Raw genomic sequence first — 24,034 nt, 5'->3', positions numbered from 1 at the left:
ATGTGCTTGCAATGGTAGCACAAGTGTGTAGGTTAACAGAGACTTGTGGGAGTAACTTCTCTCCTTTTCTTCTGTGAGTTTCAGGGAGTAAACCAAGTTTTCTTTTTTTTTTTTTTTTTTTTTTTTGGTTTTTCGAGACAGGGTTTCTCTGTGGTTTTGGAGCCTGTCCTGGAACTAGCTCTTGTAGACCAGGCTGGTCTCGAACTCACAGAGATCCGCCTGCCTCTGCCTCCCGAGTGCTGGGATTAAAGGCGTGCGCCACCACCGCCCGGCGTAAACCAAGTTTTTTTTTTTTTTGGTTTTTTCGAGACAGGGTTTCTCTGTGGTTTTGGAGCCTGTCCTGGAACTAGCTCTTGTAGACCAGGCTGGTCTCGAACTCACAGAGATCCGCCTGCCTCTGCCTCCCGAGTGCTGGGATTAAAGGCGTGCGCCACCACCGCCCGGCGTAAACCAAGTTTTTAAGCAATTGCCTTTACCTTCTGAGTTATTTAATTGTCCCCAAAGGACTTCTTTTTTTCAAGAAAAAATTTTTAATTATTTTTATTTTATTTATCCATATGGATGGTTTGCCTGCATGGACATGTCTGTGCATCACCTCCAGAGGCCTCAGAGCCCCTGGAGTTCAAGATAGAGACCTGTGGCTGCTGGGAATGGAACCCAGGTCCTCTGGAAAAGTAGGCAGGGCTCTTAACCATGGAGCCAACTGTACAGCCCCATGAAATTATTTATTGAAACATGATTCTCTGAAAAATAGGAACTGCTAAAGTTAGACAAGAAAAAAAATCAGATAGTTTAATAAAAACTGAGTAAGAAGTTCAGGTCATTTAGAGCCCAAAGGGACATTTGAGGAGCATATTTATTTCTCTAAACTTTAATTATATCTTCCATATTTTACTTCTAATCACAGAAAAACATATGCTACTTAAAGTCAGTATATGAAGAAGCCAAGATTTCATATAAAATATAAGCAAAGAGAATTCTCAAATGCACAGGGTACAAGAACAGCTTATTCATACACTACCTTAGCATAGAAAAGTGTGTTAAACAAGAATCTAAGTGCTACAGTAACAATCTACATCTATAAAGTAAGTAAGCATAGAAGTTCCATTAGTAAAAGATTATCTCTACGAAAACTCCAGCACAGCAGTGCCCCCCTAGCTCCCACCCAACCCTGCCATAGTCTGAATGTAACTGGCTCCCATAAGCTCTAGAAAGTGGCACTATTAGGAGGTGGGGCTTAGTTGGAATAGGTATGATTTTGCTGGAAGTGTGTCACTGTGAGGGTGGGCTTTGAGGTCTTACATATGCTCAAGCCACACCCAGTGTCTCAGTTCACTTCCTGTTGCCTGTATATCAAGATGTATAACTCTCAGCTCCTTTTCCAATACCATATCTGCCTGCACACTGCCATGTCCCACCACAATGATAATGAACTTAACTTCTGAACGGTGAGCCACCCAATTAATCAATTAAATGTTTTCCTTGATAAGAGCTGCTGTGGTCATGGTGTCTCCACGGCAACAGAAACCCTAAGACGCACCCAGGAAACACAGGAAAGTGTACAGAACTACAGCTGTCTGGCTACGGGAACATCCTGAATTTTACCTTAGTCAGCTGAGGTCATCTTCAGCACTTCCTGGAACACAATGGTAGAGGAGAAAAGCAGACTCTAAGACACTTATTTTCAAGAATATGACTGAATATTTCTGCTGGGCACAGCTGAGCTCCCGAGGGCCACAATTAGGAATTAGCTAAAACCCCAATGGAAAGCACGGGAGCCCAGTTTCTGTTGCCTCTGTAAATGGTCTGAGGACCTATGAAGGCCTAACTTGTGCAAAACCGAGAGCCAGATCTGAAATCCTCACATCATACACAGCACACTCCACATATACAATATAAGTATCTACATTGCACAGACATATCACCAACGTACTGTCAGTGTTCACTGTCTTTCTTCCATTGGAAAGTCAGCCACCAGAGTTCATATGTTGTAGAATGTTATTTTTAGGTGTGTGACTTTTGTTTATGCAGCATTTGTTTAACTCTGTGAAGCTGTGATTCTTTGCTGTCTAAAACATCTGATGGTCTAATAAAGAGCTGAATGGCCAATAGCGAGGCAGGAGCAAGGACAGGCGGGGTTGGCAGGCAGAGAGGATAAATAAAAGAAGAAATCTGGGAAGAAGAAGTAGAAGCAAAAGAATAAGGAGAAGAGGACATCAGGGGCCAAGCACCCAGCCAACCATGGAGTAAGACTGAACATAAGACATAAAAGAAGAAAAGGAAAAAGTCCAGAGGCAAAAAGTAGCTGGGATAATTTAAGAAAAGCTGATTAGAAGCAAGCCTAGCTAAGGTCAGGCATTCATAACTAAGAACGAACCCCCATAAATGACTTTTCTGGGAGCTAGGTGGTGGGCCCCCCAAAGAGTAAAAACAACCACAAGTCATGACTCTGTAGCAGCTCAGTTCCCTACAGAGTGGCTGGCTCTAATTTCTTTAGTAATTGGTTCGTTGAGTAAACAAATGAAAAGAATTAAAAACAGGGGAACTGAAGTGAATATGGAAGAATGTATAATAAAGCTCATCAATTGTAATTACAAAACTTAAAAACATTAACACCACTATAAAAATGCAACAAGGAAAGCCATTACAAATCAGTAAGAAAACGACAAGTCACAAGGCAGGCCTGGGCAACATGACTGTGTAGGGCTGGGGTTCTCCTATCTCACGTCCTGAAAAGCAAACCAGACTTCACTGAGAAAGAGAAGCAGGAAGTAAGGCTAGAGGCCAAACTCAGGCTGGCCAGCTGCTAGGAAGGACCACCAAGGAAACCTAAAGGCTGCCGGCAGAATCAGTGCCTGTTACATACGAGAACTGGGTAAGAACACATTATTTTCACATAGTCATTACTGGCTTTCAAGATTATCCCTTTAAGAACGGCGATTATCAGATACCCAATAACAGATAAAGTCTGTTTCATAAACAAAATTTACCATATAGATACACTTTAAAAGACAAGTGGTCCCCGGCACTGCAGATCTGCACAGCTCTGCTAAAGGATCTAAGCCCAATCCCAGCCTCTGAACAAATAATGCCGTAGACTGACAAAGCTCCAGGCTTCCTCACACCAGACCATGGAAAGCACTGAAATTGATCAGATCTAGAGCACTCACTTCTGTCCTGCCAAATCTTCACTTTTCGTTTGCATTTAATAGGTACAGTCTCACAAAGCATCGTGGAATAAAACCCCAGATCTCAGCCCTTGGATTAAACACACATGAGCAAATCTTCCTCTTTAAAATCGAGTTCTCTACTAGTATTCCCTTCTCCTCCGATTTTAGCATACAACACTGAGGGGAACGCTCGCTGGATGCGGCTTATGCTTGTTTCTCTGACTGGGAAGGTGTCGTATCTTGTGGACCCGTCCCTTCACCATTCTCCTCTGAAACAGGGTCTCCTTTTATATTGCCTAGTCTTGTCGCAAATGCCTCAACTCATGTGAATGACCCTCCTACTTCGGTCTCCCAAGTTCTAGAATCATTGGGTATCTGTGATCCTTCTCATGAGCTAACTTCACTCATTAAAAGCATCCAGCCAGTTCTGAAAAAGATGCTCTTTTGGCTAAGTCTAACCTATTTCAAATGTTCTAAATCAGCAGCTCTCAAGCTGTGGGTTGAAATCCCTTGAGGGGTGTCAAAAGACCCTTTCACAGGGTTCACCTATGACCATCAGAGAATAAAGATTATATTATTAACTGTAAATACATTATGATTCCTAACAGTAGCAAAATTACAGTAGCAAAGAAAATAATTTTTATGATGGGGAATCACAACATGGGGGTACTAAAGGTCTGCAGCATGAGGAAGGTCGAGAGCCACTGATCTAAATGGCTAGGCTTGACTAAACCAAAGGAAACATTAAGTCAACATTATCGCCCTCGCTAGTAACACTATGGCTTTGCTGTCAAGTATAGACTGCCCTTTTCAAAAAAGAAAAGCATGTGATCCTTTTGTACGGCTTGTCTGGAAACTTACATAACACTTATGTTCTAAAAAAACATCTTGCTGTTATAAAAATAAACTAAACTAGGTAATTATTTAGAGGGAAGTATTTCTCAGAGTTCAACACAGTAAATAATTTTAGTAAACAAGACATAAAGCTCAAACTACAAGGCTGACCTGGATGAGACTAAAAGGCTTTAAGAACTCCTCCCCACGCTCTGCTGAGGCTCTCTACCAGGACTTAGCTGAGTTCCACCAAAAACACCCCAAGGTCAATCTCCTCCAAAATGTAGATGATCTTTTAATTGTAGCAAAGGAGAAGAGAAAAGTCTTGACTCGTCCTTTGGACCCTGCACCAGCTAGGATACAGGGTGTCTGCTACAAAAGCACAGCTCTGCACTGAGAGGTAGACTACCTGAGGTCCTGGATAAAAGATGGGCAGCACTGGCTGTCAACGGCCTGAACTGAAACCAGAACCAACAAACCCCAACCTACAACCAAAAGGCAAGTAAGGGAATTCCTGGGTTCAGTGGAATATTGCCACCTCTGGATTCTGCAATTTGCAAAAATAGCCAGCCCTCTCTACAAATCCAAAGGAGGGGAAAGTCTCTTGAATAGCGGATAGACAGGCTTTCAATGCCTTAAAACAGCTCTTCAGTAAACACCAGGGATTGCCCTTCCAGATATAACTAAATCTTTTCAGTTGTTTGTAGATGATAATCGGGGGTGGCAAAAACTGGAGAGACCTGTGGCCTATCTATCCAAAGATTGGACATAGTCGTCCAGGGTTGGCCCCCATGCCTACAAATTATCACAGCCACAGTCCTACTAGTCAAGAATGACGACAAACTTACCATGGGCCAAACTCTAGCCATCACCACCTCCCACTGAATTCATCAGAGGCCCTCTATGCCCCCCCAAAAGGAAAAATGTCCTGAAGATGGCTGAACCATTGGGTGGAAGCAGTAAGACAACTTTGAGGGAGACAAAGGAGGCTCACATGTACCACTGAAGGTCAATTTCAGCGTGACCACTGGGGATGTGAGACCTGGGCCCCAGGACGGGGAATCAATAGTGATGAGCACAGATAGTCACATAGAAGAAAACTCTGTGCTGTTCCCAGGACATGCAATCCCACCATAATTATCCTTAAACATTGGGATTTTTTTCTCCCTTTCAGATGGGACATAGGGCTAACCTGGTCAATCAGAACAGACAAGATAGGCAAAGACCCAGGAACAGAATTTACCATCCAGAAAACTAGCTTTGCCCAGTCCTCCTAGACCCAAAGGACCTCTGATAAAAGATCAGCCTCTTCTCCCCAAAAAGGAGTCCAGACCTATGAGGCACCAGCCATCACCAGACCTAAAGGACCCAGCCATGATCAGACCTATGGGGCCCAGCCTTCAACAGCCCCAGTGTCTACTTACTGTCAAAGAAGGCTAGATCTAAAGGACCCCAGCCATCACCAGACCCAAGGAGTCCCAGCCACCTAAGGGACCTCAGCCATCACCAGACCCAAGGAATCCCAGCCATTTAAGGGACCCTAGTCATCACCAGACCCATGGAGTCCCAGGCATCTAAGGGACCCCAAGTCATCACCAGACCCATGGAGTCCCAGGCATCTAAGGGACCCCAGGCATCACATCTAAGGGGCCCCAGCCATCACCAGACCCAAGGAGTCCCAGCCATCACCATATCTAAGGGGCCCTAGCAATAACCAGACCTATGGAGTCCCAGGCATTAACAACCCCAACCCCATGGTCAATACCCCCCACTTCCACCTTCAGATACTGTTCTGCTGGAGAAATCACCCCTGCTTGGGATAATCAATGTTACATATGCTTATTTGAATGCTACCCATCCTAACCCCACAATGGATTGTTGGCTTTGGCTAGACCCCAAACCTCCCTTTTACATTGGGATTGCCCTCAAGGAAGGTACCCCATCAACTCTAACTGGTCTGGGAAGTCCTTCTGTATATGTATTGCTTTTATTGGTTAGTGAATAAAGAAGCTACTTTCGGCTAATGGCTTAACAGAATGTAGCCAGGCTGGAAAAGATAGAGTAGGCAGAGTCAGGGAGAAGCCACGGAGCTGCCAGAGGAGAAAGACGCAAGGCACCAGCCAGAACCTTGCCAGGAGCCTCATAGTAAAATATAAAATATAACATAATAGAAATGGGTTAATTTAAGATATGAGAGCTAGCTAGCAATACGCTTAAGTGGTTGGCCAAGCAGTAATTTAAATAATATAGTTTCTGTTTGATTATTTCAAGTCAGGGTGGTCTGGAAACAAACTAGCGGCCTCACCCAACACCTAATAGTTCCCCTTGCATCCTCCAAAGTCCCATTCCCAACCTAACTTTGGGGAACCTCCAGGGAGAGGAAATAGGTTTTAACTCTTTCAACTGCCCTCTAGCAAATACCACCCTACTCCTCAATTTGTACAAACTCCAGCACTTAAGCCTCCCTAACACCAAATTGGCTACCTTAAACCTAACTACCCTCTTGGTAGCCCTCCATCAACTTGGTGTACTTTTGGCTTGACACCCTGCCTCTCCCTAGGACATTTCTCCAAGAAGGACAAGCCTGAGCTTTGTGGATTAGTTCATATTGTGCCTCAAGTCCTATACTATAAAGGGGAGGCAGGGAGAATGTATATGGGCACTGTATGCTTATTTCGCACCAGGAGAACACCTCCTATACTTGTCCCCTCCTGACAGAGGCAGGATTGCAGGGTTTACCGCCCTTGGGACATCAGTCTTAATCACTGGAGAATCATAACTTGCACATCCTAAGCAAACAAACCAACAGAGACATCTCCCACTTCCATTCTTCCATGTCTTTTCTAGAAAATCAAGTTGATACACTGACTAAAGTGGTCCTGTAAAACTGCCGTGGCTGGGCCTACTTTTCTTTAGGGAGGGAGGTGTATGCATGGCCCTGCGAGAAACACACTGCTTCTATGCCAACCATTCACGTGTTATTAGAGAGACCCTAATAAAAGAAAATCTCCTTACTAGAAAGGAGGAAAGAAAACAAAGTACCAACTAGTATGAATTACTTTTCAACTGGTCCTGATTGACAACCATCATCAATGTGTTCCTTGTTCCACTGTCTGTCACCTACGTTATCTATGCCATTGCATGCTCTGCTCCAGATCACACAGGCACTGTCAAGCTCATGATTCTAAGGGCACAGTACAACCCCCTATTTGAGCCCCTAGACAAAGATTCATTTCATTAGTCATAAGACAAGAGGGAATGAAGGGAACAGACAAAAGAAGCTTGACTTTAGACTCCATTATACCTGAGAACTTTCCAGTGGCTGAATAACCTCCTCCCTTAACCACAGAAACAGTCGCTATGCATCTCTAGTTCTCTAGAAACATTATGGCTGTTCCTAACAACAGATGGAACAAATGAATTTGATTGACTGGACTGAAAAGTTTGCATTGTATGTTGTAGATGAAGACTGTACTTTCTTTTCCTGGTCACCCAGACCCAAATAATCACACAGAAACTATATTAATTACAATACTATTTGGCCTATTAGCTCAAGCTTATTAATTAGCTCTTGCATCTTAAATTAATCCATAATTCTTATCTATGTTTAGCCACCTTTTCTCAGAGTAGCATTCTCATCTTTCTTCCTCTGTGTCTGACTGACAACTGCATCTCTGCCTTTCCTCTTCCCAGAATTCTCTTAGTCTGCCTATACTTCCTGCCTGGCTACTTTATTAAACCAATACAAGTAGCAAATTTTTACAGTGTACAAGAGCATTATCCCACAACAGTATGATGTTTGACAATTATGGAACATACAAGGAAAGTCCCTAATCTCTGATTTCTGGCTGGTGGAAATTTTAACTATAACTTGACAACAAATGTTTTGTGATTTTTATGCTTATAAACCCGCTTCTACCCCTGTTCAGGACTGTCAGGGGAAACAGGCTCCCGAGTCCTTGTTCTGCAATTCTGACCCATCCGTGACCCATATGATTTAATAACATCTTTGGAACCAATGAGTGTTGTCTCTCTCCTTCCTCATTGCACATAATGAACCAGGTATAATAAAATCTCCACAATAAAATGCTCCATAGAAAAAGCAAATAGCAGGAAGTAACAGTATGTCATTCATATAGTTTAAAAACACATTAACCCTTCTATGTATTGCATATATACATACACACACGCATAATAGGTAAACAAGAATAAATTAAGGACAGTAATTATACCTGGGCAGACAACAAAACAAAAGACCCTAAGGCAACAGAGTAAAATACTGGAATCTGTCAAGGTGGGATGCTAAAGACCATCCACTTCATTCTTTTGGAGAGCTCCTACTTCAAGACAAAACAGAAGGGAAACAGAGAGCTGCCTCTAGGACAAACACAAACCAAAGTCTCAAAAATATGACAAAAAAGGCTAAGAAAGAAAGAAAGAAAGTAAACCACAGCTTTGACACAAGACAGTGAAAATGTACTCAGCAAAGTCTGAAGATTATATATATATAAACTAAAATCTGTGAGAATAACTAGAGAGAATCTGTTTTTCTGGTGAGGGATAGTCTCTTAAGTGGTTATCAGAAATATGGACAGTCAGTGGCTGGGCTTGGGGCAGGAAAAGGAGCTCACAAAAAACTAATTTTGTAAAAAGATCACTATAGAATCTCATCTAGGAAAACTAGACAAAATGAGTAAGGGCAGAGAAAACTTGGACAGCATTCATTATAAACCAGTCAGACTTAAGAAGTGTTTCAAACATTCCCCCCAGTACCTAGCAGGCACGAGGTCTAAGGTGAAATTGCTAGTACTCAAGGAGAGACCCCAAAATGATGGAGGAATTACTTTCATTTAATAAAGAAACTGCCTTGGCCCATTTATAGGCCAGCCCTTAGGTGGGTGGAGTAAACAGAGAGAATGCTGGGAGAAAGAAGCTGAGTCAAGGAGTCGCCATGATTCTCCCACTCCAGACAGACGCAGGTTAAGATCTTTCCTGGTAAGCCAGCTCGTGGTACTACACAGAATATTAGAAATGGATTAGATCAATATGTAAGAGCTAGCCAATAAGAGGCTGGAACTAATGGGCCAGGCAGTGATTAAAAGAATACAGTTTCCGTGTTATTATTTCGGGGCATAAGCTAGCCATGCGGGCGGCTGGGTGCCAGAGACGCAGCCCCGCCGCTCTTATTACAACACCAAATATAACATTCGTCAGGGCAAACCTCATCTAAGAAGATGCCAGTAAATCCAAAGGGCTGAGCACATATAGCAACCTATCTGTCACACGAGAATATGTCAGGATGAACAGAAGGAAACTTGGAAAATAATCACCTTCCCAAATATCTTAAGCTACCAAGGAAAGTATAAGAAAAACTACAAAATACTTGGAAATGAACAAAAACAAAAATGTATCAACATTTGTAAAATGCAGGTTAAGTTAGAAAAGAAAAATCTTAACCAGTAACCTAATTTCTCATGTAAGTTAGAAAAAAAGAGCAAAATAGGTTCCAGATGGGAACAATTATAACAGAGATTAAAATACAAATAATGACACACAACACAGGAAAACAGAAAAAGATTAATAAAACCTAAAACTGCCCCTTTGAAAGTCTAATAAACCTGACAAAAGTGAAGAAAAAATTATGGCTCACTAAGCAGACTGTCACACTGAGAGTGGTAAACACAATCCAGAACTTCCCGGCAGGCTCAGAACTCGCAGGGTGTGTGTGCTACAGTTTTAGAACTGGGGTGGGCCACTACTCATAATTCACTGATAAGGAAACTGAGAACAAAGACGTTAAATTATCTACCCAAGTAACAGATGCTTAAAACTCAACCTCCAAGTTTTAACATTCATGAAACCAAATACTATACACCAAATACTTTACTTTTCACCAGTATTTTGGTTTAAAATATGAAAACAAATGAAACTCTGGAGGGAAAGAAGAAGGAATCAATGTGAAAATTACTGTATAACTTTCTTCTGAGAAAGTAACATTTCAAATTCATCCACTCACACATTTCATTCATTGTTTATTATTACTGTTACTATTATTGTTTTGTTTCTCAGGACAGAATTTCTGGCTGTCCTGAACCTCACTCTGTAGCCCAGGCTGGTCTCGAACTTTGAGATCCTCTGCCTCTGCCTCTCCAGTGCCAAGTGTCACCACGCCCAGCCCATTCTGTGCAAGGTGGCTCAGTGAGTTTTATTAATGCTTGGTGTGCTTGGTATTGCAGAGTTAAATCAAGAAAATTGAGGGTTGGGCTAGAGAAATGGCTCAGTTGTTAAGAGCACTTGTTCAAGAGGTCACAAAGTTTAGTTCCCAGCACCTACGCTGGGAAGTTCAAAACCCTTTATTTCATTTCCAGGACATCTGATACCCTTGGCCTCCACAGCTGCCCATGCATACGCATCTGGCATAAACCCATACAGTCACACACACAAATTAATCTTCAGAAAACAAAATAACAGAGTGCTGGCTGGCAAGGTGGCTCAGTGAGTAAAGGCACTTGCCACCAAGCCTGAAAACCAGACTTTGAGAGCAGAGAAGTGCAGAATGGAGACGGCAGCTCCCACAAGTTATTCTCTGACCTCCATGTGCTCCCCATAGCATACGTGCAACACACAAAATTAAAATGGAAGAAATGTGAACGTGTAAGTAATAAAGGAAAAAAAAGGGTGCTGGAGAGATGGCTCAGCGGTTAAGAGCATTGCCTGCTCTTCCAAAGGTCCTGAGTTCAATTCCCTGCAACCACATGGTGGCTCACAACCATCTGTAATGAGGTCTGGTGCCCTCTTCTTACATGCTGGCATACATGCAGACAGAACACCGTACATGTAATAAACAAATATTTTTTCCTAAAACAATTATTTAATATTGGTAGCCAATGAACAAAAGGAAGGAAGGAAGGAAGGAAGGAAGGAAGGAAGGAAGGAAGGAAGGAAGGAAGGAAGGAGAAAGGGGATAACGGGCTAACACACAGCTTTCTGAAACAACTGCTACAATAACCGTAAACCCTGGAATACCATCATTAGCAACTGAAAAGAAATTGGTTTGGAAAAGTGGCCCAAAGACTGGTGTATGACCAAGAACCTGGCAAACACATCCAGAAGACCCATGTAAGGAAAGAAAAGACTGAAACTCTTCCAGGGAAATACAGTCCCCTGAAGACACAGGTAAACTTCCCCTCCATAACCTTGCTCAGGAAATGAGCTACCACAAATCCCCAAACCAAGACGCTCTTGGGGCCAGCAAACATGGCTCAACAGGTAAAGGTATTTGCCATGACAACCAGTCAACCCGAGTTCAATTCCTGGAACTTAAGTAAATGTGAAAAGGGAGACCAGACCCCATTAAATTCTTTAGGCCCCCACAGCAATTGTCTTAATAAGGTGAGCTGTCTCACCACCCCAGAGCCTAAGTCTAAGCCTGCTCTATCTTCTTAAAAGACCCCAACTTTACCTTTACTAAGACATGGGATCCAATTTCAATCCATGAGAGGGACAGTCTACACAGACTCCAGGAACACTGCCACTCTGGGATGAGCTTCCTGGAAACTGCTATCCAGACATAAAGAGCAGAAGAAAGCCCAGACAGGGGAGTGGTAGCGCAGGCAGGAAGAAGTGGATTCTACGTGAATTCAACCAGCCCCAACCATCAGTCAGCACAGCCCACCCCTTTAATTCAGCTGACATTCTCTGCTCCTGTTGATGGTAAAGGTGTACAAACTTATTCAGATGGTAATCACCCCAAAATACAGAAATAGAGTGCAAATCCAGTAGTGTGGCCTACATACTTTGGAGATTGACAAAGTGATTCTATGCAATTCACATGAAAAATGTCAAGTCCTGCGAAAATTAAGACATTTCTCTGAAAGTAGCATGTGTGAGCTGTTACCACATGTTCACACTCCATATAATTTAACAATGTTTACTCTTACAAGACTCATCCGTAAAGAGAAAACTGTTCTTAGTGATAGTTCCTACAAGAAACTAGTGGTCAACTTTACAACTAAATTAAAAAGCGACATACTAAAACTCTTTTGAAAGCTAGAACAGGAAGAAAAACTGAAAAGCAGTGGGACATCGAGATTGTCAGGTGACCTGCCTGACTTCAAGGCACTGAGCCTTTGCCTCGCTTCCTGCAACTCATATCCAAACACAATGCCTGGCACAAGATAGTTATTTTGTATTTATTAAAAATTAATAAAAGTTGGGGCTAAACAGATGGGTCAGCAGTTAAGAGCATGTGATGCTCTTGCAGAGGTCCAGAGTTCAATTCCCAGCACCCAACTGCCTGTAACCCCAGTTTCCAAGGGTTCCAAAGCCCTCTTCTGGCTTCCCTAGGAACCTGCACGCATGAGTTTATATGCACACAGACACAAGCAAAAAAAAAAAAAAAAAAAAAAAAAATCTATGTAAAAAACTTAATAAAAACAAAAGAAATACACATAAGTGTCATGCACATCACAAAAAACCCTAAATAGAACACAAACAATATGACTCATTTATACACACTTAATAAAACCTCGGAACGCCAAGGGCAGCTGGCCTAGTGTGTGGCAGCAAACAATGAGATGCTGTCTCTTACAAGGTACAAGGTCTGAATGACACTCAAGCTGTCCTCTGATCTCTAAGCACACACCATAATACTCACCCCCCACAAGAAAAGCACAAATGATAAGCCTCACCACACAAGACATCTATATTCTATATCCTGTCAATAAAGCTGATAAGGTTATAGAATAAGCTTCAAAAAGGGGCACACAGCCTTATCACAATAATAAAAGCTAATAGTTAACATCTTCTGAGTTGCAACTATGTATCAGTCGCTTATTCTAATGCTCTATATACATTAACTCCTCCAATTCCGAAGATCCAAAGAGAATACTGCTCTTAATTTCCTATTAGAGATCAAGAGGTTAACTAATTTAACCAAATCAGCTACAACTCCAGCTCCATGCCTGCCTACCTGCTGCCATGACTCCCACCATGATGGTCATGGACTCTAATCTTCTCAAACAGCTCCAAATAAACCCTTTTTTCTATAAGTTGTCTTATCATAGCCACAGCAAAGGCTAGGACAAGAACCGAGCCCCACAAGCTGTCCACTGACCTTCGCAGGCTGAACACATGAATACCTGGGCGTGCACACACATACACAAATAAATGAATATAAAACAATTATTTTAAAATAAAAATTTAAAGCAACAAGATAGTAAGTTAACTCCAAAGAAAACAAAATGCTGAAAATGAAATTGGCAATAAAATTATATAATCATGTTACCTGGCTCGGGTATATATAGAAATAACTAAAGATTGTAATCTTAACTCTTCCTTAAGTCAACAGCTTCTAAAAATTAAAATTAGGAAATAATGATTTTATACTTTCAGGAAAATACAAGAGCTTAGTAAGCACTGTCAAGTAAACCCAAGGACCTGCACTCCATCAGTCTATATCAGAAAAGTCAGGGATGCGGCCACTTAAATGGAAAGGAACTGCATTCCATCCCAGAGCCCACATCTGAAAAGCCAGGGATGCGGCACTCTTAAATGGAAAGGTGAGGTGGATCCTGGGGATGCTGGTCAGCCAGCCGAGCCTAACGGGGAAGCTTCAGTTAAAGAAGACCAATAAGGTGGAACACCACCACAGGCTGACTTCTGGCCGCCACCCATAAGTGCATGTACCCACACAGCACATGTGTATTGATTCAGCTGAAAATAGATGGGGCAGGGTGTGGCAACGAAATGCTATTTTAAAGTAAGTCTTCCAATACATTTGACTTTTAATACTATAATGTGAGCTGTAGAAATTAAGTTGGAAGAAAAATACATACTCATACTAAAATAAAATATGCAGAAAAACACAAATGAACTATAAAATTACAAATCTCAAACAACCAGAGAAAAATATGTCTAATTTTTAAATCATTCAGCACTTGGTATACGTATTACAAAAACAATCAAGCTCTTCTAAACCACAGAAGTTACTTTGTAATTGAATTGTATGTTTTGTCAAACACTAAGGACAATATTGCTAACCTTGAATTTGCGACAGGGTCTCTTACTGGGACTAGGGTAGACTGACTGGCTGGTCATCCATCCCTACCTCCCCACTGCTGTTATTACCGAAGAACTGTACCACATGCAGCTTTTTTAAGTCGGTGCCAGGGACAGAACTTGAGTTCTCATGCTTGCAATGCAAGCACTTTATCAACTGAGCTATCTCCCCAAGAGTCATTATTTTATGATGTTTTCTTCAATTATTACATATGTATCATGAGGGACAAAAAAAACCCAGACCAATTTTTAATGTCATTTGCAGTAATATCCTTTTGGTACAGGGCTAGTCATACAGAACACACACAGATTTTGTGTTTTTGTTATATGCCAAGTACATGTATATGACTGGTATGCCTGCATTTGGAGGTCACAGGTCAACCTCAATGATGTTCCTCAAGGGCTGTCCACTTTGTTTTTGAGACAAGGTCTCTCACTGTGACCTAGAAAACACTGATAAGGTTAGGCTATCCTCCTGTCTCCAGCACTGGGATTTTAAGCATCCATCATCAATGCCTTTTTATGTGGGTTCTGGGGATTGAACTTAGATCCTAAAGTTGGTATGGAAGGCCTTTTATGGACTAAGCTATCTCCTCAGCATTCCCTTTCTTTGTTAAGACAGTTTCACTCTGTAGCCCAAGCTGTTCTTAAACTCACAGCAATCCTTTTGCCTCAGCTTCCCAAATGCTGAAAATGTAGGCATGAGTCATTACAGTTGAATTTGGCAAATCATTTCCCATGCCAGAATTCGTATTTTGAAAACCCAGGTATAGTGGCATATGCCTGTAATACCAACACTAGGGAAGCAGAGACAGGCGGAGTACTGCGGCTTGATGACCGGTCTAGGCTACTTGGCAAGTTCTAAGAGAGTAAATCTGACTTTCCAAAACACAAAGGAGAACATCTGAGGACAACACCCAAGACTGTCCTTTCAATGTGTGCAAGTGAGCATGCACATTCACACACAAAGAAACTCACATCTCCAACAAGCATTCTTCTACCTAAAAAAAAAACAGAAGTATATTTCCACAGTATATTATTAAAAGTCAGGTTATAATAGAACGTAAACAGCTGCTCTTTCTTGGCAACAGGACTAGCCTTACTTTTTTGTAATGCTCTCCAGAATTTTCTTTAGAAAATAAGTAACTATTTTTGAAGCTGGAAAAAGCTTTATACTCTTTTTTAAATTTATTTATTTATTATGTATACAGTGTTCTATCTGCACGGCAGAAGAGGGAACCTGATCGAATTACAGATGGTTGTGAGACACCATGTGGTTGCTGGGAATTGAACTCAGGACCCCTGCAAGAGCAGCCCGTGCTCTTAACCTCTGAGCCATCTCTCCAGCCCCAAGTTTTATACTCTTAATAAAGGTATATAGGAGTATAATGAAGTTTTATAGTCTTAATCAAAGGATTAAAAATGCAGTTCACTTGGTAAAGTGCTTGCCTGGCACATCCACAGCACAACAGAAATCAGTATAGTGTAACTCTAGCATTTGGAAGGTGGAGGCATGATGTTGAGAATTATGAAGTCATCATTGGCTCTACTGTAAGTGTGAGGCCAGCCTGGGATACGTGAGACCCTGGACAGAGTGAGAAAGATAGACAAAGAGATGAAATAAATCAAGGGCCACTGATAATGACTCACACTAGTGAAGTGGCTGACACAGAAGAGTGCCTTAAAGTTGAAGCCAGTCGCCAGGGAGTGGTGGCGCACGCCTTTAATCCCAGCACTCGGGAGGTAGAGGCAGGCGGGTCTCTGTGAGTTCGAGCCTGGTCTAAAGAACTAGCTCCAGGACAGGCTCCAAAGCTACAGAAAAACCAAAAATAAATAAATAAAAGTTGATGCCAGTCTATATCAGCAATATCACATCCAAGAAAGCAAGAGGGGAGTTGGAGTGATGGCTCAGAGGTTAAGAGCACTGACTGCTCTTCCAGAGGTCCTAAGTTCAGTTCCCAGCAACCACATGATGCTCACAACCATCTGTAATGAGATCTGGTGCCCTCTTTTGGCCTGCAGGCATACATGCAGGAAGAACCCTGTATATATAATTAATAAGTCTTTTACGAGAGAGAGAGAGAGAGAGAGAAGAAAAAAAGGAAGAAAGGGGAAGGGAGAGAGGGAGAGGAAAAGAAGAGTGGGAAGGGAGAGAGGGAGGAGGAGGTAGAGAGGAAGAGAGCCCTTGTTAAGTGCTAGGCACTCTTCCAGGCACTAAGGATTTAATACAACAGATGGCATCTTTATCTCTTTTTGGTAGAGAAGACAAATACTAAAGAGTTGTACAAAAATGTACTTCTATGCCTGCGTCAGGACAGACCTCTGAGGAAGACACTGAGCAGACTTGGAGAGAGGCAGCGGTGAGAGCAGTCTAGGGAGAAGAAAAGGCCTGAGGCCGTATGGGCCCGGGATGTGCGAGACCAGGGAAAACTGCAATGTGGTCAGTGAGCAGAGAAGAGACAGAAGGTGAGGATGCCACAGAAGCAGGTGGGAGCCAGATCACGGATCCTTGTAAGGATTGTGAATTTATTCTAAAAGTAATACAGAAGCATTAATTTTCCTGTTGTGTGGACAACAGATTACTTGAGGGAGTACAGGGAAGGAAGTAGATAAAACTGAGATCAGATGCAGACCAAAAGATGATGGCCTACACAATCGCTGGGTAAGAGGGTGAGAGACGTAGTCTAATGTGGATGAGTTTTCACAGCTAATCTAATGTAACTTGTTGGTTGATTAGGTATAAGGAAGAACTCACAGAGAATTCTTAGGTGAATGCTGGTGTCACTTACTAACCTGGGGCTGACCAGGGAAGAAACTTTTGAGCAGCAGAAATCAAGAGACCTATTTTGGACAAATCTAATGTTGGATAACCATTAAACAGTCTAGCCAAACGTAAGACCAGATCCAGTAAGTAAGTGCTGTCTTGGTGCCAGTGGGAGGTATAAACATAATAGTTAAATGTTATGGGACTACATGACATTTCCTAGGGTGTGAACCAGAAGGAAAAGCAGCAGGTGAAGACTCCATCTGGAAATAAGGATGAGGAAGGGGAAAGAGCAGTGCAATGCCCCAGACGTCAAAGGGTATTGTTTCCTATAGGAGACAGTGATCCCATGAATCAAAGCTACTAAGAACACTTGATTATGTTCAAAAGAGTTAGAAGACACAAGGCACAGACACCTCTTCACAGGAGCCTTACTTTAGGGATGAAAAGTTGCTTATAGTCTCCTAGCATCTTGCTACCTCTTGGCACAGAGTCAGTATTTAACAGGTTTCTCTATAAATGTAAAATCTGCATATTCCTAGTACTTCAAATCAAGTAAGAAATCCAAACAAAAGCCAGGTGTAGGGGCATACACCCTTAATCTGAGCTTCAAGAGGCAGAGTCGGGTGTTATCTCTGAATCAGAGGTCTATATAGCAAGTTCCAGGACAGCCAGGACATGAGACCCTGTCTCAAAACAAAAACAAACAGAAAACTTTAAAGCCCCCAGCCTTCATGAGTGCAGATGACCTTAATGAACATGAACTTTCTCTTCTTCCTTAACTTGCTGTCTATTTAGATTCATTTTCTTTTTCCCTAATGTAGGGATTGGTACCTGGTAGCTAAGTGCTCTCCCATCCAGCTGTACTTTAAGAAATGACTGAACAAAAAGAGAGGACTTCCTTATATATTTATCAATTTCCTAAAATTACAGATGTAGCAGAAGTTTAGCAGCGAATTTATGAACCTGTCACCTAAGAGGTCTAGTCATATAAACAAACACCCTACTTCAAGTGGGATTAAGACAGCCACTTACTTCTCAGAATGAACAATTTGCCCACCTGCAACGTGGTTCTTCCCCTTATGGAACATTCAGCAATGGAAACTTGTGGAGAAAACCCAAAACCTACACAAGTAAATTTTCCTACCTGACATAGTATCTTCTGCTAATTCCTTTTCTCTTTCAATTTTTTCCTCTAGAGTTGAAATGCAGAATTCATAGCCAGCAAGGGCGAATTCCTGTCTAGAAAGAAGTATCAACAATCAATCAGCTGTGCTCACATTTTCTCAAACTCTTCACCCTCATAATTACAGCTCTGGTCTAAGCATTATCAATACTGAGAAGTTTCTATCTCTGGGCTGTCAATCTGTATTTCTCCAGAGTTTATTTGCTTTGAAGTCATTTATTTAAGTTAATTAAGAGATGCCGTCAACGTTCTCGTGCTGTGTAGCCATCAGTCTTCCATTATCTCCCACTACAGTTTCCAGTCTGTCTCTCCACGCAGCAGAGCCCCACCCTGAGGTTCCCAACTGTTGCCATCATGCACTCCTGGGAAACTCTGGGGATGGACATTTCTTTCAAGCTGTGTTCTGACTTAAGCTTTTATTATTATTATTATTTATGAAAATTAAAATACTAGCTATGCCATGGGAAGGCTTGACGTATAGTCCTGGGCTCTGAAACATCCAGCCTGACACTGGATAGCTTCTACAGAGTTGCAAAGGAACAGGAAGAAATTCCTTCTTCAACTCTGGTTCTTGCTCTTCCATGTTGGTTCTATTTTCTTACCACAACTGACAATGTAAAGTTCAATCTTTATCCTCTCGTGCTTAGCTAGGAGGGATCTGATGAACCAGTGCTCTGCTTTATTGTCAGGAGAAAACACCTTCCTTCTCCAGTCCCAAACCTTGGTTGAATAAAGCCTCCAGCCCCAAGGCAAGAGGGAATACCACAAGATGCGATCTGAGTAAAAGGTCTACAGACAACTCCCTATCTCAGCCTTTTTCCTGCAGTTCTCAGGTCCCCACGCATGCTAGGCAAGCACTCTGACACTGACCTATATATACCCCAACACTCAGTTTGTATAAGCCCGACAGCCTGGCAATGTGTTTTCTTATCTCACGCTTTGCTTAATAAAACAACATAAAAAAGGTAAACTAACTTAAGTACTGTTAATAGACAGTTAAAAGCTTTCAGTTCTGCGAGACTTACAAATCTTCTTTTTCAGCATTCATAATTTATTTGCTTTGAGCTTCTACTTGTCAGAGGAATTGTGACAGCATTAACATCTAGTCCTGTAGGATGCTACGCTCTAGAGTGGCCACAGCTGCAGTGTTCTCTGGCACCAGCCAAATTTGAAGCTCAAGATCTAAGTCAAGAGCTACGTTATGTTTTCTGTCTAAAATCCAGGCTAGCCTACGTTACAGAACCAGCCCATATCTCAAAGCCCAGAAAGACTTGAAGTCAAAGTCCCACAGAAGTTCCAGCCTATCTAGTGCCCAATCAACACACAGAGAAACTAGCAGGCTAATGAAAATGGAGCAGTTGACTAGAAGAGAAGCCAGGGTTGGGACCTCTACCTCAAAGAGCAACTTTTTTGAACTGCATCAAGCTTGATGTGACATCAAATCTCTGCAGCAGCTAAAACCTAAAGGACACCAACCTTACTTCTCTCCCTAAACTCATGCCCTAAATACAACTGTCTAGATATGTTCCTGATTTACATACCATGTGCTCCCCCTTCGAATTCTACCTAGAGACAAAGGAAAGAAAAGTTGTGCCACGTAATGTTTTGCCATCTAGAACCCAGAGAAAAGCAACTAAGATGAAGAACAGCTGAAACAATGCCCTGATACTGGCTTCGAAGGCAAACACTTGGGCATTCTCTCGTCTGATCGTGGTATGAGTGGTGCCTACACCACCAGGTGATTACAAGGTATACAAGAATGCAAACCGAGCAAGCCAGCAAGCAGTGTTCCTCCATGACTTCTGCTTCAGTTCCTGTCTCCAGGTTTCTGCTTTGAATTCCTGCCGTGACTTCCCCCAGTGATACTGTGTGATGTAACAGTTGTTCAACAAAATAAATCCTTTCCTCCCCAAATTACTTTTGGTCATGGTGTTTCACTACAACAAAAGACCCTAACACAGAAATTGGTACCAGGACCATGGACTATGGCTGACAGACCTGACCACACTGTTTTGGGGACAATTGCGGAAGGACACTGACACTTGAAGCTGGGAAAGCCACTCAATGCTCAGAATTTAACAGGCTGCTGTGGGAGCTTGGGAGATGGGGAAGTTGTAGAGATGCAGATGAATGAGGCCTGACTTGTGACATTTCTGGGGGAAACAAGGACTGTCAGGGCCGTTTGTGCGCTATTTTGTAATGAGACTCTGTGGTTTCTCATCAGCTGGAGCTGAAAAATTAGCTGTGACTAACAAGATACCAGCGTCATTGGCATAAAGTGAAGTCTTTGCTGTGCTAGAACAAAGGCTGTTTAGCCAAAGCTGAGAATTAGAGGCGATTTTACCACCAGCATCATTGAGGTGAAATATTCTGAAACTGTTTCCTGAGGGTCAACACACAGAAGCTGTGGTCCAGAGGGAGCCAAAGCTGTATCTCATACTGACAGTCAAACTTGGTAAGGGTCACCCAGGTGGTACTTGTTTTGAAGGCATCATGGGTCATGGGAAGAGCTAAGGCTATGGCCCTGCATGGCATGGGGGAGTCCCTGCACATGATGTAAGGGCGGTCTCCGGTGCAGTGGAGACCCCAGCCTGCTGGAGACTAGAACCATAGGCCAACTGCCAAGGACAGGAGGAGCTGACCCAAGTTTATAAGTTACGTATGCAGAGGAGAAGAGCTAGGGCTGCTCAGCCCATTGGAGAACAGAAGATCTTGAGTCTCAGACACAACAGCTATTTATACTTCTGAGAAGAACTGGGTTTTGCTTTGATTTGATCATAACCATGCCCTGGTTTCTTCCCTCTTAGAATAGAAATTATGAAACTTACTTTGGTTTTACAGAAACCCACAGTTGGATATTTTAAAGTGATTGGATTTTAAAGTATTTGACAATTTTTTTAAGACTGTGCATCTTTTAAAGTTATATTATGTTTTAGGCAAGGCGTGACAGTACACACCTCCAATTCCAGCACCCAGATAGTTGAGGCAGGTGGATCTCTGTGAGTTGGGAGGCCAGTCTGGCTTATTTTTTTTTTTTTAAATATTTTTATTTATTTATTAAGTATACAATATTCTGTCTGCATATATGCCTGCAGGCCAGAAGAGGGCACCAGATCTCATTACAGATGGTTGTGAGCCACCATGTGGTTGCTGGGAATTGAACTCAGGACCTTCGGAAGAGCAGGCAATGCTCTTAACCGCTGAGCCATCTCGCCAGCCCCCAGTCTGGCTTATTTTGTGATAGTAATATTCACATGACATATTGGGGACAAGCACGAAAGGAAAGGATATATGTGAACAGTGATGTTTCTGTGTCAAGGTGACAAGGAATCAATCATGCTATCTAGTTTGTAAATACGACACAATCTAGAGATAAAGAGGGACTCTCAGCTGAAGAAATGCCCTATTAGAATAGCCTGTAAGCAAACCCGTCGGGGGGCATTTTCTTGATTGATAATTGACATGGAAGGACCCAGCCCACTGTAGATACTGTTACCCAAGGCAGTCATGGGGTATATAAGAAAGTAAACTGAGCAAGCTAAGAAAAGCAAGCCAGTAGGCATCCTCCTCTGAGGCTTCTGCTTCAGTTCCTGCCTAAACTCTATCATGGCACCCCTCAATAGATTGTATTTTATCACAAGGGTCATTAAAGCCTCATGGGTTGCTAGCTTTTGGCAACATCTAAACTGTTTCCTAAAGCCTTCTATGTAGCTGATGGGCTTTTTCCTCTTTATAAGTATTTAGGGTCATTTGTGGTGGTACATGCCTTTAAGCCCAGCACTCAGGAAGCAGAGACAAGTGCAAAGTTTGAGACTAGCCTGGTCTACATAGCGAGTTCCAGGATAGTCAGGGCAACAAAGAAAAGCTCTGTCTCTAAAATAAAAATTAAAGAAAGGAAAAGACTTTAAACTCATCTACTATTTTAAACCTAATTCCTAACTTCCATATCCAGAATTCCCTCTACTACTGGCTCTATCACCCACCAAAATCCTACTGATGATTATTTCCACATACTCTGAAGACATTTAAACAAAACATCTAATTTCACCAGAGCCACTTGTGCTGGTTAGTTTTATGTCGACTAGATACAAGCTAGAGTCATCTAAGAGGAAGGAACCTCAACTGAGAAAATGCCTATGTTAACTGGGCTGTAGATGAACTGTAGGACATTTTCTTAGAGACTGATGTGATGATGCCCCCTGGACCGGTGGTCTTGAGTACTGTAAGAAAGCAAGTTAAGCAAAGCAGTAAGCAGCACCCCTCCATGACCTCTGCATAAGCTCCTCCTCTAGGTTCCTGCCCTTTTTTAGTTCCTAACTTGGCTTCCCTCCATATGTACAAGCCAAATAAACCCTCCCTGCCTCCACATTGCTTTTGGTCACAATGTTTTAACACAACAAAAGAAACCCTAACTAAGACAACACGTATTTTCCAGAATGGATAGTAAGCTGAGCCAGAGACAACCCAAAAGAAATTCTCACCATTTCACTTCATACTTAACTTCCTCTTTTGCTGGTAGTCGCAGAGTGGTTTCTTCAAGTCTATTATGCTGTGGTACTTCTTACACTGTTCCCTTTGCTTCTAGGAAGTTGACTACAGATCTAACTATTTCACTTCTCATTTCAAGCAAACATCAAATACTTGATTAGTTATCACAGTACAGTTACAGGGATGAGGGCTGTGTTCCGCTCAGGTAAATGGAAACAGAAGGAGAGAAACTGGAAAGGCCTCAAAATTACCAAGATGAGAAATGAGACACTTTAAGTATAACATTCAACTTTTGGAGACCCCAAGGTCTGAGTGTTCTGCTCATCACTCTACTACCCAGCCACTGCCACTTCTATACTCTGATCATACTTACTTATTCTGAGCGGCATAGATACTGGCCAGCTTCAGAGAAATCTCAATTATTGCATTGTCTTCCTGTTGGGATTAAAAAAAAAAAAAAAAAAAAAAGCAATTCATAAAAAGTAAAAATTTCTTATGGAGTATTTCCAACTTCTCTACTGAATTTGGCTTTAAAGCCAGTCTTTCCTCCTTTAAAGGAAATAACCAACTATGAATTCTTTGGCCATCATCATTTGGAATCAGTGAAATATTAGCCATTTTTTACAGGTCTAGGGGTGAAATAACTTTTGTGTGTGCTAGGTCTGGGGCTGCAAGACATACCCTGGTTGGTTTTTAGGTAACTAGACACAAACTACAGTTATCTGAGAATAACTCAATTGAGAAAAATGCCTCCAGCAGACTGTCTGAAAGCAAGTCTGTGGGGATTTTATTGATTAATGACTGATGTGGGAGTGTCCAGCCCACTGTGGGACTGGGTGGTCTAAGAAAGCAAGCTGAGTGAGCCACGGGAAGCCAGTAAGAAGGATTTCTCCACGTACTCTGCTTCAGCTCCCATTTCCAGGTATCTACCTAGAGTTCTGGCCCTGACTTCCCTCAGCGATGAACTGTTACCAGAAAGCTTAAGATGAAATAAACCCTTTCTTTCCCAAGTTACTTTTTGGTCATGATGTTTTTATCACAACAACAGAAACCCTAAGAGAGGGAGCTCTCATTTTGTTAGCTGCATCAATGAGGAGGCAATATTAGACAGTGTCCTTACCTGCTTCATGCCTCCTCCAAGAAGGTAACTCATTGTTGCTTTAAAAAGTTGTTCTGCCTAAAAGCATAAAGATTTATTAAAAAAAAAAAAATCTACATGTGACTCTTGATTCCAAGTACCAATCTTAGGTGCATGCGTGAAAACATGCATACATACATGTGTGCGCCTCCCACCCCACCCCCCCCGCCACGGATATGCAGAGCACTGAGACTCTTATAAAGGGACCAAAGGATCAGGGCCTCATTTCTAATCTGTACCTTAAAGTACCCTGCGATGAATGGAAGCTAACTTGAAGAGATTAATCACCTGAATTAGTGTGACAGATCGCAAACTGTCCTGTGATAGTCACCCTATCAATTAAGTTTTCAAAATAGCCTCAATTTTTGAATCAGCCTTCCTTAGTTAGGTGTGAT

General features: G+C 42.1%; 1 protein-coding gene across 3 annotated transcripts in view; it reads right to left on the bottom strand.

Annotated features, from left to right (window-relative positions):
• Nucleotides 1-24,034, bottom strand: part of Ttc19 (tetratricopeptide repeat domain 19) — a 73,179-nt gene that overhangs the window by 46,213 nt on the left and 2,932 nt on the right. For all 3 annotated transcript variants that reach the window (XM_057775729.1, XM_057775727.1, XM_057775728.1), the window contains 3 exons: nt 23,622-23,678; nt 22,875-22,936; nt 17,975-18,069 (listed from right to left, as the gene is read on the bottom strand). In XM_057775729.1, the coding sequence (XP_057631712.1) occupies nt 17,975-18,069; nt 22,875-22,936; nt 23,622-23,678 (214 nt within the window). The remainder of the gene's footprint in view (nt 1-17,974; nt 18,070-22,874; nt 22,937-23,621; nt 23,679-24,034) is intronic.

Source organism: Chionomys nivalis, chromosome 7 (genome assembly GCF_950005125.1).
Source record: "Chionomys nivalis chromosome 7, mChiNiv1.1, whole genome shotgun sequence".
NCBI classification, from domain to species: Eukaryota; Metazoa; Chordata; class Mammalia; order Rodentia; family Cricetidae; genus Chionomys; species Chionomys nivalis.
Note: the sequence above shows the minus strand (reverse complement) of the source record. Positions and strands in the feature narration are given on the sequence as shown.